The sequence below is a fragment of the Dermacentor variabilis genome, chromosome 6 (assembly GCF_050947875.1).
Source record: "Dermacentor variabilis isolate Ectoservices chromosome 6, ASM5094787v1, whole genome shotgun sequence".
NCBI classification, from domain to species: Eukaryota; Metazoa; Arthropoda; class Arachnida; order Ixodida; family Ixodidae; genus Dermacentor; species Dermacentor variabilis.
This window is the reverse complement of record NC_134573.1, coordinates 66,847,937-66,861,708: the sequence shown is the minus strand read 5'-3', so window position 1 is coordinate 66,861,708 and position 13,772 is coordinate 66,847,937. Positions and strand designations below refer to the sequence as shown.

The window sequence follows — 13,772 nt, the reverse complement described above, 5'->3', positions numbered from 1 at the left end:
AAGAAATGGGAATATTGCGCCACATTTTAAGGTATCGCGCTGCCAGCTCTGTCTGTCACGCTTATGAAACCATGATTTCTGCATACCCTTAATGCTTACAATTGCTCGATGTGCTGACTGTGAAAACTGCCAATAAAAATTATCCTGCGAAAGTTTCCTTCATATTTCCCTCTATTATGAAAGCCTATACACTAACTCATCGATTCCCGGCCACAAAATAAGGGAACGCACTCATCACATCCTCATAAGGTACTAAAAATGTTTGGTGTTTGACAACTGTAGAGGATTGCTTTTCGACTTAGAACAGCGCTTGCTCTACGAGTGCTCACAGACATGGCAAATTACCTTAAATCACTCATCTATGCAAATAGAATATTATGTTCAAACGGTTATTTATCTATCATGAATTTTTCGAAATAAAAACGACCCAATAAAGAACAACAGAGCACAAAGTTCCTGAATGCACTTGCATGCAGTGGCTATTGCTTCGCTCATGAATAAATTATCACTTCGGAACCGTGCGTTACAAGATGTGAAAGGGAACACAAAAGTATTGCCATGACCAAATAGCTATCCGCATACGATGCGATGAGATTTGGATATTTCAAAATGTTGAAACATTTTGAGAACCTCACAGTGTCATGCAGTGTAGGTATTTAATTATCTCACAAGATGTTCATAATGTCAAAGTGAATGTGCTAGTGCTCACCCGGCTGCATTAACTAAGTGGGAACACGCGAAATGTAGCGACAGCTGTACAGCACGTAGCTATGAAAGGCTGCTTGATTGATACGGTAATTCTGCTGTCAAGACGTAACAAAAAATCTTGCCTCAATGTAAAAGCATGCTCGTTTAGTACGCAGTCACCTGATTCGATATGGTAAAGCAAACAAAAAAATTATCCCGACTGCCGCTGACACAACGAGAATGACACTTGTCAAGCCAAATACCCGTAAGTGTGCAGCAACAGCTTCGGCACACCAAACTAAACATGAAAGACTAGCGTAACGTCGACGTTATATTCACGATTCGAGTTAAAAGGAACATTCCTGCAACCAATGAGCGAGCACAATAATAAGAACGCGTGTGCTCGATTCTTTGGTCATAAACATCTAATACTCGACATGTGATCTTACTCATCAGCTACTTCAATCTCTGGTTAGCCTCCCTTTCTTTTCTTTGCCTCTTTCTCTCTCTCTCTCTCTCTCTCTCAAAACTACAGGCTCCCGCCAATAGTCAACAATAACGTAACAAGCGCGAGGCAAGCAAAGGCGAGTTAGGACCCCCTCTTGCAAGACTTTATCGCTCACGTACGCTAACGCGCTGCCACAGACCAAGCTTCCGCGCTCAGGCTGAAGTTTAGCACCCGCGCCACTGGACATTTGCTGTTTATTTTCGCCGCGAGAGCGGCGTTTATATTGGTCATAAGTAACAGTCTCAGTAACGTGGTGATGGCTGAGGGGTGGGATAAGGCTTTATTTTTCTGGCAGTTTCTGGCGCAAAGGGGCGCTGTGGTTCGCGGACGGCGGCAGGCTGAAGTGCTGACCTTCTTGCAGGCGCGACTTGGGCATGACGGCAACGGCGGCGGAGAAGGAGCGCGAGCAGTTCTTGGCCACGTCGGTGGCCACGCACGCGTACACGCCGCTGTCCTCTGGCCGCGAGTCGTTGATGGTCAGGAAGCCGATGGGCAGGATGGTCACGCGCTCCACCCCGGTCCGGAGCTGGGCCCCGTTGCGCGTCCAGTGGGTGGCCACGTGCGCCCCGCTCGTCTCGCACGGCAGGATCACCGTCTCGCCGCGGGTGAAGCTCGTGTCCTGGGGCACCTTGCGTTGCACTGCGCGGGAGACACGTGGCACGAAAAAGGGGCGCTCAAAGCCATGGTCTCGCGAGAAATAGCGTGCGCAACCAACATTTACACCATCAGTCGAGCAAACGCTTCCAAAGTAATGGGCTCTTTAGGCGTAATTATTGCATTGTGGAAGAGGTCTTCTACAAAGGCAGGAGGGTGTTTTTAGGCGCACCAGTACAACACACAGAAAAAATGACTCAATAATTAACAGTGTCAGCGGTGGGCTGTACGGCGGTCTCTCTGATGCCCATCATGTGACAGTGCTTACCAACAAGGCAACGAAAAAAAATGGCAGAATATAGTAGGCCTGCCCACGAATTTCTTTCATAAGGTCCCGTTCCGGCAGATATCACCATGCAGAACACACTGGAAAGTGCCATGTCTCGATATGATCTATGTACATCGGAACATGAAGAACCTTGAACTATAAAGTGCTTATTGTATTTCTTTTTAATGCTTACAGGGGCGCTATAACGTAAAGCTATTCTAAACTTTTCTATTCCAATTCTGCTATCAGCCCTCCACCATTGGTCATAAACTTTTTTGGGCCACTCCCACTTCGCCTGTATGTCATGCGGCGTCACGAAAACAACGATAGCTCCAAATCTGACATGACCTGTACACACAGATTATTCGACCGAACAAAAGAAAAATATTTCTGATTCGACGCCTTTTCGCCATTCACTTCCCATTCATAGGTCATCCCATTCATAGGTCAAAACGTCTCAGGCTGCACTTACCTCACCTGCCTGTCAGTCGACGTCACAAAACCGCGAAAACTCATTGTCAAGGTGACGTGTACGGGTTAAAGAGGCATTAATATTGCGAACGAAGGATGATTTTTTTTTTCTGAATAGCCGGTGACTTCCCCGTGCCGAAAGGAATAGAAGATGGCTGCCGCCGATCGCTCTGGCACTGGCTACTCGCACATACTGGAGACCATGGGTTTATTTGCTTATAGCAAAACTTTTTTGCATGGTCGTATAACGTTATCGAGCCCTTTCGGCACGTATACGACATCGCTCTGCCGACTGATATTTGCTGAGGATTTATTTAGCGGCATTCGTAACCATCTGTTGCAGGCCGCCGCGATTTTCGGGCAGCCACCGCAAGCTAAGTAAGGGGAAGCGGACCTATCGCAGAAGTCGGTGCCACCCTCTTCATCCGGTTATCCATATTCAGTGCGCTCGCTCGGCCTCATCGATACCCTCTCCACTTAAGCTGGCTCCTCACCTCTTGTCAGCCAATTAGATAAGAAAAAGCGCTCAATGTAGGCAATGTTATTCGTTTTCAAAGCAAACAAAAGGGACCTCCTATAAACGAGGAGAGCGTTTGATTGGGCTGTTCAGGCAACGTTGCGGGTCACAGCACGAAGCTTGCGTCAGCAGTTACGTAAATTTGACGTCAGGAGATTGGAATAAATACATATTGGAATAGTCTTAAGTTATAGGGTCCCAGATGGCGAAAGGTGAAATTTCCTCAAGTACCAGCGACGAAACTCGGGCTCCTATTCACAATAATGTGTCGCCTAGAATAGTTCGTGAGAGCAATTCTGGCCAACCTTGAAGCTGCACTTACTTGTCGAAGCGACAGGTCAATAACGAAGAGGACTTACGAACAAAAGTTCTGTGAATTGAGTTTCAGTAGCTTGAGCAGTTGAGAATTTTTCATATCTATACATTTGACACCTACAGAACCAACGGTTGCATGCGTTATCATTGCCTCAATTGCAGATGAGTTAGGTTTTTCTTTTTCAAGATGACTAGGCCTAGGAAACTATGCGATCACTCAGCCCAGGTAGTCTGCTCGTAATGAGTAAATTCCTGAGCATTCCGAATTACAGAAATCCATTCCCTTTGCGTCATTGGCATTTCCGCTTTTTCTACTACAGATTACTGCGCAACATCGCACTTAAATTTCTTTTGTGCATCATTTCTCAGAGCTGTTAGGAACCACCCGGTATTTCTTCGGATTTTACCACATGTTATTGAAGAATTGCAACTACCTTCCCTGCGCGCTATGCGTGGTGGAGTAACGGACGTTGACGCCTGCTTAGATAAAGAGTGAGCCATACGCAACGCACTTCCGAAGAGGCGACTGCAGCAGGGGCAAACCAAAGCCGGAAGCAACGACTCCCTGTAGGTTGAATTTACTGTGAAGAAGAACGTTTGATGAGCGCGGTTAAATCGAAAAGTTGTTCGGCAGTTAGCGGTGGCTAACGTTAAATTCGATGACTACAGTTTTATGTGCGCCAATTACATGTTGCAATATAAAGCATGACCATAGAGAGACAAATAGAAGAAGCAGGGAAGTTAACCAGATTGCACCTGGTTTGCTACCCTACACTATGGGAAGAGGAATGTAGAAGAAAGGAAAGGAAGAATAAGAGACTGAGTGATGTTGTCCCCGTACAACAGCGCTCACGATACAAATAAAGACGGTGGCACCATTGAGCAATGTTCTCGTGGTTTTCTGTGGCAGTCACACACTGGAATCTGTGGTCCCATAACATTTCTGTGAAGCCTTCGTCGTCTAATGGTTTTAAAACAGCGCGCAACGCTTAAAGCATGACCGCAACTTCCAAGAAACAAATGGCAATTAGACTCGGCTTTCATCTGATAGAAATTTGCGGTGACCACAATGAAAAAGTGCATTATAGCGTGCGGTCGTGTTATTCCACCTGCTGTCACCACCGGTCATCTTTCTCCGCCGGGCAACGATATTATGTCTCGCCGATATCCAACTTCTTTGACTAAAGAGATGGTGACCATAGATCTCAATGGCGGATACTCAATATTATTCATTCAGGTTTTCTTCAAATCCTTGGCACCCCCGCAAGTGCTTTCACGCGCTGTGCCAAATTTAGCAAAACTGTGCAACTCGTCAAGCGTGGCAATGGAAAGCCGATTCAACTTGCCCAAGGTATCGTATCCAATATGGCCGGCCACTGCTGAGATATGCAGCTCACATTGCCTCTCTCGACATTCATTTGTCCTTTTCAACAATGTTCCCAGACAACTGCATGCTTGGTAGTAACGTCAAAGATATGTTAGTGTTTCCGCTTGAGCAAGCGCTGCCTTTGTTTGCTGTTCAATTGATATTCTTATGCCAAGTGGCGCTGTTACATATAGGATTACAAACATTATATATTCAAACCCCAACCCTAACCGTGTGCTCATAATTGCTTGTTATTCGTTTTTAGCTGTGGAAGACATTATAACGCTATTCCAAGCATCCAGCTTGCGTCGTTAAAATATATGCAAGTTATGGCACTAGGCACATTGTTCTAGAAGTTCGAACTTCTTATTCACTTCAGTTACACTGCAGGATGTAAGGTTAAAGAAGGCGTGTGTCCATACGTTCGTTGGATTAGGTAGCACCACGGTTATCAGGCAACCAGTGCGAAAAGTTGCAACCAATGCGAAATGTTAACAAGCATGCTAATTATTTCATAGTGCATTCAGCTGGTACCTACAAGCATATCGGTGTGCGCTGGCACCGGATTGCGGGTCTGCTCCCTTCCTTTTTTACAGCTTTGAGTTACTGAATGTCTTTCATACCTTCACAGACAGCCATGGCTCGAGGAAGAGTAATTTTACTCGAAGCATTAACGTGACTGGAAAACTTTATTATGGTCCTGCAGAACAATAACAAAGATTTCCAGTCCAGCATTAAAACACAAATGAAAACATAACTACCAGGAATATTGACATCATCATGTTATTAAAGAGTTTGAACCAAGAAGCTTTTGTCTCTGGAAGGCGCTTCACTGTGTTTAACAGAACATATCATTCCAGCAGTTACCGTAATACTACCGTCTGCTGCGTTTGCGCGACTAATGTTGTTATGGTTAAATATTACGCACTTACGGAAGATTCAGTATGATGGCTCGTATCGGTGCGGAAATTGCACGGCATCTGATCAAGGAGAAGCGCTTCACGAAAACTCTTTTGTCCCTTCAATTCAAGAAGCTAGGCTTCAGTGTTATAGGAAAATGTTTACTTCGTGGTTTAACCAGGTGCGAAGATAACCAGCAACTTATCACGATAGTAATGTTAGGCACGCCGCAGCGACGGGCTTGTGATTGATCTTGACCACCTGCGTTCTTTAAGACGCACCTAAATATATTTACTCGAGCGTTTCTTCATTTCGCCACCATCGAACAGCGGCTGACGCTGTCGCATCGAACCCGCACCATCGTGCTCAGCAACGCAACACGATAGTCACTAGGTACAGCACCGGCTGCAGAAAACGATGAATGTCGTGAGATGGCACAAGACATTATTGGGCCAATTACTTTCCGCGCAATAAATATTACACGTTGAGAAATACAAAACGAATAGCATCGCCGTTGCCATATTTGGAGACGGCGTTAACGCACTTCAATATATTGCAGGCAACGCTTACCAATTTCGCAGGGTGGCTTGACAATGGCCGGTCCAGCGTAGCTGATCTTGAAGTGGAGGTCACGCACGGCCGAGCCGCTGGACACGCGGCAGGTGTAGTTTCCACGCAAGGATACGTCCATCTCGCGGACCCATAGCGTGTTGTTGCCCACAAGGAGCAGGCCCTCGAGGTTTGGGTCCTGGCTGAAGATGCGCAGTTGCTCTTCCTCTTTGAACCTGAAGACGAATGTGCGATGCGGACAATGTATGCGGGCTCCGCGAAATATCTTGCCTGACATGAATGCCTAGAATGCGTTGTGCCTTACTATCACCTTTCCATGTAAAGGACTTCGCCGAATTGCGTCATATCTGCTCTTTAACAACCCGCCCCATTTTTTCCTAAATACAGGTAAACGATCTCATCGCAATACGGAAGGCATTGATGACGTGAGGAGTTCTCAAGCTACATTTGTGCTATGATAGGCGTGTCCGAGCGTAAGTTTGCTTCCGCATACGGGGTGAACGGAATTTATGGTCTTGTTCTGTGTGGTAAACAATCCGTAAATGTGCACTGCTGCACTCCGAAAATTGCTGACGGTTATGTTTGCCTAATGGCACAGCTGAGTGCCTCATGCCTCAAATAAGTTCGCCAACGGTTAAAGCTGACCGAAAAAAGAAAGCCGCAGTGCGCTCTATTCAATAGAATAGTTAAGTGCCAACCGGATAGCCGCCTCAACGACGATGCGACGAGCTCGGTGAAGACTTGATCCCAAAGTTAGCTGGAACCCCTTTGTCCAATAATATATGTTGCCTTTTACGGTGTCACAAGGAATGTAGCATTTAAGCGCAACGTATGTATGGACAGATTGAGAGCCGAAATTATCTCCGATAACCACCCCGGTAATATAGGAAGCAGGAGCACGGGAGGTGGTTTTACTAGTATCATGCATGCTATGAAATATGCGGTTCATTACAAGGAAAGTTGCAGGAAGGCTCTTTTCCAGGAAATGTGCTGGAAGATGTACGGGATGGAATAATACCGATTCGCCCAGTACCCCCCCTCCCCCTTTCTGACGTCTCCTTCCCGTTTCTTTCCAGCGGAGGCTGAGTAGAGTACAGTGAAACAATTGTTCTTTGAAAAAGTAAGTTATTTTGAAAAGTAAGAAGTAATACAGTTCACACCACGCGAGACATATTCTAAATCTAAGCCGTTGACTAACACCTCTACCCCGTTTTGAGAGCCAGTAAATTGTAGCATGTAAGTTTTTTAACATATAAGAACACTCTCAGGCACTCTAAGGTACTTTTGTGAGAACTAGGGATAGCCTTCACGGCAAACATTGGGTAGACCTCTGGCTTCTGCTTTTTCAGGGCCACGAAAGTTGATCGTGAAAATCGGGGCACATACGACAGAAACTTCTTGGCACGCCTTAAACAGCTATACTGCTGTTAAATACTTAAAAAGAGAAGGCGAGGTAGCCACCACGTTCATTACTGAGTCAGCCAAAAAATGGCGTATTTCATTCACTGCTGCTACAGCCGCATCCTAGTGGAGGACGCGCGCTGCAAGAAAACACGTGGAAGCTTATAGTTCGGTGCCTGAGTTCGCAATTTATCCGTATCTCACCATTAATTCGCTGCTTGCAACCAAGTGTCACTTGCGGTCGCAAACACCGAAAGTTTTAAGTGTTTGCGACCTTGAGCTAAATGCGCCTTGACTTTTTTTTCCCTTCCACGTTAGAACTAGAACTACTAAAAGATGATTAGATATAGGACAGGAAAGATGGGACTTCGAAGACAACTGTCCCGAACTTTCAACACGCGGAGTTAAAAAAAAAACGGAGGCCGCAGAATGCGACAGTGCACAACTATACGTATGCATGCCTGCTGTATCAGCGGCCAGCTCACCAGGTAGTCGAGGTGTACTGTGGGTGCGCCGGAACGCAGCGGAAGATGTGCGACTCTCGGTAGCGCAGCGAGGCGTCCCGCGGCGATTGGCGCACGTCCAGGAGGTCCTCCTCGTCGAAGCCTCGGCTCTTGCCCGTCTGATCCTTGGGACCTGCGGGCACGTGGCTAGATCGATTCCTTGCGTATGCACAAGAAGGCGCGACTCTGTACAGCCGCTCCCTCCGACCCTCTTTCGGCCATCGGACACTTCGGACGTCAAAACCTAACAGCCATGACGCAGAGGCCGCACTTCAGCAATACCGGATCTGAACGTATTATTTATGCGAGCGTTAGTACGCAGTACAACTCGCTGGTCGGCACAGTGATGCTCACCGTAAGTTCGGGGTATTTCTACCCTCAGACACGAAGTATTAAAATTGCTACGTTCAGACAGACCCCACGACGAAGTGTCGCTAAGGTCCGGTGTCTCTTAAAAAGAATATACAAATGGGTGACGTCTTTTCCAGAATGCAAGGGTCCGATACATCCGTATCGCTAGAGAGAATCATTAATCTGGCCCCATGTGCCTCAAGCACAAGTATAGCATAAATAAAAATAATCCTTCGTTGCGACAGTCTTCTAAGACTAGCTGTGGGCTATGTGGAAGTGGTGGACTTTGGATTTCATGACTATGCCACCGAGCACAAAGATAATTAATCACGGGCCACAAGAAATACGAACATGGCTTAGCGGTACGACAAACATGTCACGGTATAAGAATGACTAGTTTATTATGACCCCCATAAGGCTTTCATCAAAACTTCGCGAATGCTGCCATATTTAATGTATACACGATATGGATTTTACGCATGCATGCCAGGCCATATATGGCTTGCGTCACATTCATCGAATGGCATGTCACGGTATAAGAATGACTAGTTTATTATGACCCCCATAAGGCTTTCATCAAAACTTCGCGAATGCTGCCATATTTAATGTATACACGATATGGATTTTACGCATGCATGCCAGGCCATATATGGCTTGCGTCACATTCATCGAATGGCATGTCACGCGGCACTTGATATGTGTGATGCTGCGCGCCTTCCAAATTTAACCCTTTCTCTCTTCCTTGCTGTTGTTCACCGTTCTCTATTTAAAATTTTTTCTTATTTTCCTCGGTTCATTTTTGTAGGCCCTTCGGTGGCTTACTTTCTTTTAAAGTCGTATCGTTGGTCAGCACTAACAAAGGTAGTCCTCCCACCCCTTTAATTTCTTACGGAACAGCATCGAGAAAATTTGCATTCATTTGGGCGCTGAAATTTATTGTTACACCTGTTGTTCATTCTCTTCCCTTGTAAAATGCTAGATAGCGAGAATTTGGGCACGTGTTCCCTCAAAATTTACTGCGCGAGAACATTAGACAACCGTTTTGTTGTTGCCATGGGCAACAACAACCCGACTGCAAGGAGAACTGCTCGGAAAACATCGCGTGCAGTCGGGTGCGAAGCACCTTCGACATTACGCTTCTGCATTGATCGTTCTTCTCTGCGCGCCGTGGCACGCGAGGTGTTATTGTCACGCGCGCCAATGTCTAACCGCTTTGGCCTGTGAGCAGTCGAGTACTATGGTGCGCTAGCTCACTGTAATGCGAAATGCTAGACAGTGGTAGGATAGCCGTCATGCTATGGGACAGCTTGTGCGATGTCTCTCCAAACGCTGCGAGGTGTCCTTGAGGCGCGCACGAGCATTGGTAAGGACGCACTTTAGAGGCAGCAAGAAAAAAAAAACAAGAAAAAGAACGTTTCCTGTTCACCATTAGGGCGAATTCGCAACGGGGCATCGTTGGAAATACTTGAGAAAGGCAAATACGAATGGCAGGGAGAACACGCATTATCAAACTTACCTGCGACTAAATCAATTGAAATGAGTGCATATACATTAAAGTAATAAAACACAATGCACATGTGTTTTTCAATGAAATAGGCCAGTTGAAAGAAAACAAATCTGCGCCGTGGTAACCTGGCGTCCCCTGGTTTTGTCAACTAGGACAGAGGAACCTTGCTCTACAGCGTTCTTCCGAACCTTCGAGATTAATGTCAAGGTTCATCGTGCTTAGACTTCCACCTTCCTCCAGCTCTATTCGCATTTATTCACGGTGTCAAGATGTGCTACTACGTTGGTATTTTTATGAGGTTGTTTCCTCTTGCCACATCACTGTCGTCATAGCTAAAGGTGTAATTTGCTTGATTGTAAGATACCCCGCTCTCCCTGAACTATTCAGTCAACCTTGCTTTCAGTAATGCCAACCCATGACACGAACACGTCTCGAACTTTCACCGCGCCGGTTATCCGTTCTATGCATTGCATGAGCTGCATTTTCCCCCCTATACACAACTAGACTATCAGCTTATCAGCTTTCTCGCATTTTACCTCCTATCCACTCGGCTGCGTATTAACGTTACACGTGCCAACCTTATTTGTACTATGAACCATATCTCTTCGTACTCGTCCGTGTTATCGTTGCTGTTTGTCAATCATGCATCTCTAAACATTTAAAGCAAATAGCTTTCTTTGGTTTATGTGCCCGTTTTCCGAGTAGACAGTGGTGGCCGGTCTTTTACCGCACATACAGATGCGCCGATACAAAGAGCACGTGCTCTGGCGCCACCGAGTTGCGGGGCGCGGTCGCGAACCATTATAGCTTTTTGAGACGCATCTGTTGTTGCGCGAGAGCTCTGGAGTGTCTGAAAGCTTAGATGCCGTAATAGAGTGCACCGAAAGGACAGCCCTTCTCTCCTCCTGTACCCTTCGTTCGCGGTGAGGCTGGGGTGGTTGTAATTTTCCACGCCGCAATTCACGCCTTTGAAGAGAACGCACATATACCTAATCGGCTTATGTGTCTAGCCACCCATTTATACTACCCGCAAGGATGTGCTGATTAACGGCTCCATTTTGTATTGAAATACGCAATGAAACAACGAACTCTACCCAAATATCCACGCTGCAAGAACTGCGCACATTCGAGCGCATCAATATGTTAACAAATGGAAAGGCGTTCTAGAAGCGTTGGTTGATTCGCTCGCTTAATCATTGTGGATGGTTCCCGCACGCTTCTCTCTTTTTTTTTTCTAATCAGTCTTCGATTACAGACCCTATAGTTTCATACCTGTGGAATGTTGTAAAGATATGCTTTTACACTATGACACGTACAATTTATCGGTACTCTTATGTTTACAACACCATCATGAAGCGCGTGGGGCCAAGCCACGTATGTATTCTCACGTTCCCTTCCTTCGTCTTTATGCACGAACATGCTTCGACGCCTATTTATTAACGCAGTTGTTGTGCTCTTTAAAGAAACCGACACAACAGTGTTGGTGATTCACGCCCAGCCTTGTCATTGCATGGAAATGGGTTAACCGAACATTCATGCCCGTCGCCGCCGAATCAAGGATACGCAGCCACCAAGGAAATATTGGCTCTTGGCTCGGTGCCTAACGGTGTCATTATTTCCTGCGTAAGGCCCGACGCATTTTACTGCGCACGCAAGCACGCTTGCGACGCACAGAGTACCGAGAGCGTCGTTAAAAACTGCGTAACCGACGCAGACGGCCGTTTTGTGTTATTGTTTGTTTCATCGGCTGGTGATCAGGTGATAGGGTGGCATTTCTGATGGTGAAATCTACCTCGCAGAAAGCAACTAGTTACGCGTTTGTTTTTTTTAAGGCAGATTATACACGACAACAACTGAACGCGTTCAATTATTCAGTGTCCACTCATCGCTGCGCCGCCTAGAAGCAATCGCCCCGAATCGCTTTGCGACTGTAAGCTTACTCGCAATACGGTGACTTTGTTTCTTGTAAGACTTGAATCGGTGTTTTATACGTTCGTTCAAGGCGCAGCTCAGCATCTAGAAAAAGGAATGACATGCTGCAGGACACCAGCACAGCCAGACCAAACGCATCTCGTACGCCCTTCACTCCTTCTGTCCCTGTCGTCAAGGGACTTAGAAGATCGTGAAGGTCATAGTAAAGACGTAACTATGTACACCTGCACATATTGCAAAATACTCTTTTCTAGCAGCTTGCAGAATGCGGGAGGCACATTGATTGAGCCGTTCTCTTACGTGGTATGTATTGTAGACAGAAGCCAGACGTTACCACTAATTGCAGATGTTGCCGGTAATTGTTGCGCCCGAACGCCGCTCGTGACTTGAGCTAAACGGTTTGAAGTGCGATACATTACATCTGTGAACAAAAGGAAATGCTAAAGGGTAAGCAATGACTTCTTGTATAGGGGCACCACAGACTACGCAGATTTCATTCAACCTCAACCCACACGGCTCACCATTGAAGAAGTTTCACGTTTACCAAACAGCGCTGCGTAAACAAGACAACTGTTCTGCGTCCGCTCACCAAGAGGCTTCTTGTGGACGCGGAACTCGGCCTTAAATCCGCGACCACTCAGGTACGAATCACTGTTGAAGAATAGGAACATCTCTCGGCCAGTTGACGATACCGCCTCCGGCTCGCCCTGGGCTCCACAAAAGCGGCCCAGCAGGTAGGCGTCTGCGTCAGCAGAAGAATGAATCGGCAGAAGCGTCCCTTATGTCAGACATTTGATATCATTTTTGAAAATTCACATGGACACGCCCAAAATTCGGCCATGGTGGGGAGGGGGAAAGCATGAAACTGTGGTGCATAGATTTCTCGACGAGAGTAGAGATCAGACAGTAGTATTGATTCAGTTCAACCAGGGAACGGTTGATAACGCAATGGCATTAAATGACACAAAGCAAGGCAGGGGCTGTGGCAACTGCAGTAGTGGCGAAGTCGGCGATAGCTTTTGCAAACTGCGTTACATTGAACAGCACCTAAAAGTTAGTACATCAACAGTTTTTCATTCTGCGCCCATCGGCATGTGTACGCCCCTGCCAGTAACTGAGTCGATGACATCGAACTTAGCAGCAGAATACAGCAGACACTAGGTCAACCTGGAGTTGCTAGCCGGTTCAGAGTTTATGCTTGCAGTTGTGTAGTTCATGTTGATGTAAAAGCCGACATTGTTTGACACTCAGGATTACTCCTAGTGTACTTATTGGGTTGATTTCGCTAGGTGGGATATATAATAGAAATTTGTCTAATTTTTTTTACCTTTATTTTTTTACCGTTTCCTCTCTGTCATCTTTCTAACCCCTATCCCCCATCGCCAATGCAGGGTAGCAAACCGGAGACTCATATCTGGTTAACCTCCCTGCCTTTCCTCTTCATTCTCTCTCTCTACTCTGTCTAATTTTGTATACATTACAATATACATTACTGTAGGCCGGTAGTTGAGAACAGTCTCATTCCTTCGGCCTGACTCACTGGTTTCTACCTTCATAACGCTACGCTGTGGCTTGACGGAATTCGTCGATGTCACGGAGTACGCTTCTGTCTCTAAGTGGTAACTGATATGTAGGTCCGCTGAGCTCCAACTGCAATTTTCTTTTTGTGGCTGACTAACGGTTCTCATTATTTGCGACACTGAGATTGTCTTTTTTTTCATTATTAAACAACAATAATGTAACAACGCATGAAGATTCATAAACACCTTTGGTTATACAAATATAATTAAAAATAGTAGTTTCTGGCTACATTGACACCACG

The 13,772-nt window shown here is 46.1% G+C and overlaps 1 protein-coding gene across 2 annotated transcripts in view; it reads right to left on the bottom strand.

Moving 5' to 3' along the window:
* The window catches only part of LOC142584829 (mannan-binding lectin serine protease 1-like), an 81,875-nt gene that overhangs the window by 22,791 nt on the left and 45,312 nt on the right, over nucleotides 1-13,772 (bottom strand). For both annotated transcript variants that reach the window (XM_075695112.1, XM_075695113.1), the window contains exons 6-9: nucleotides 12,540-12,692; nucleotides 8,143-8,293; nucleotides 6,257-6,471; nucleotides 1,547-1,834 (exon numbers count right to left, since the gene is read on the bottom strand). In XM_075695112.1, the coding sequence (XP_075551227.1) occupies nucleotides 1,547-1,834; nucleotides 6,257-6,471; nucleotides 8,143-8,293; nucleotides 12,540-12,692 (807 nt within the window). The remainder of the gene's footprint in view (nucleotides 1-1,546; nucleotides 1,835-6,256; nucleotides 6,472-8,142; nucleotides 8,294-12,539; nucleotides 12,693-13,772) is intronic.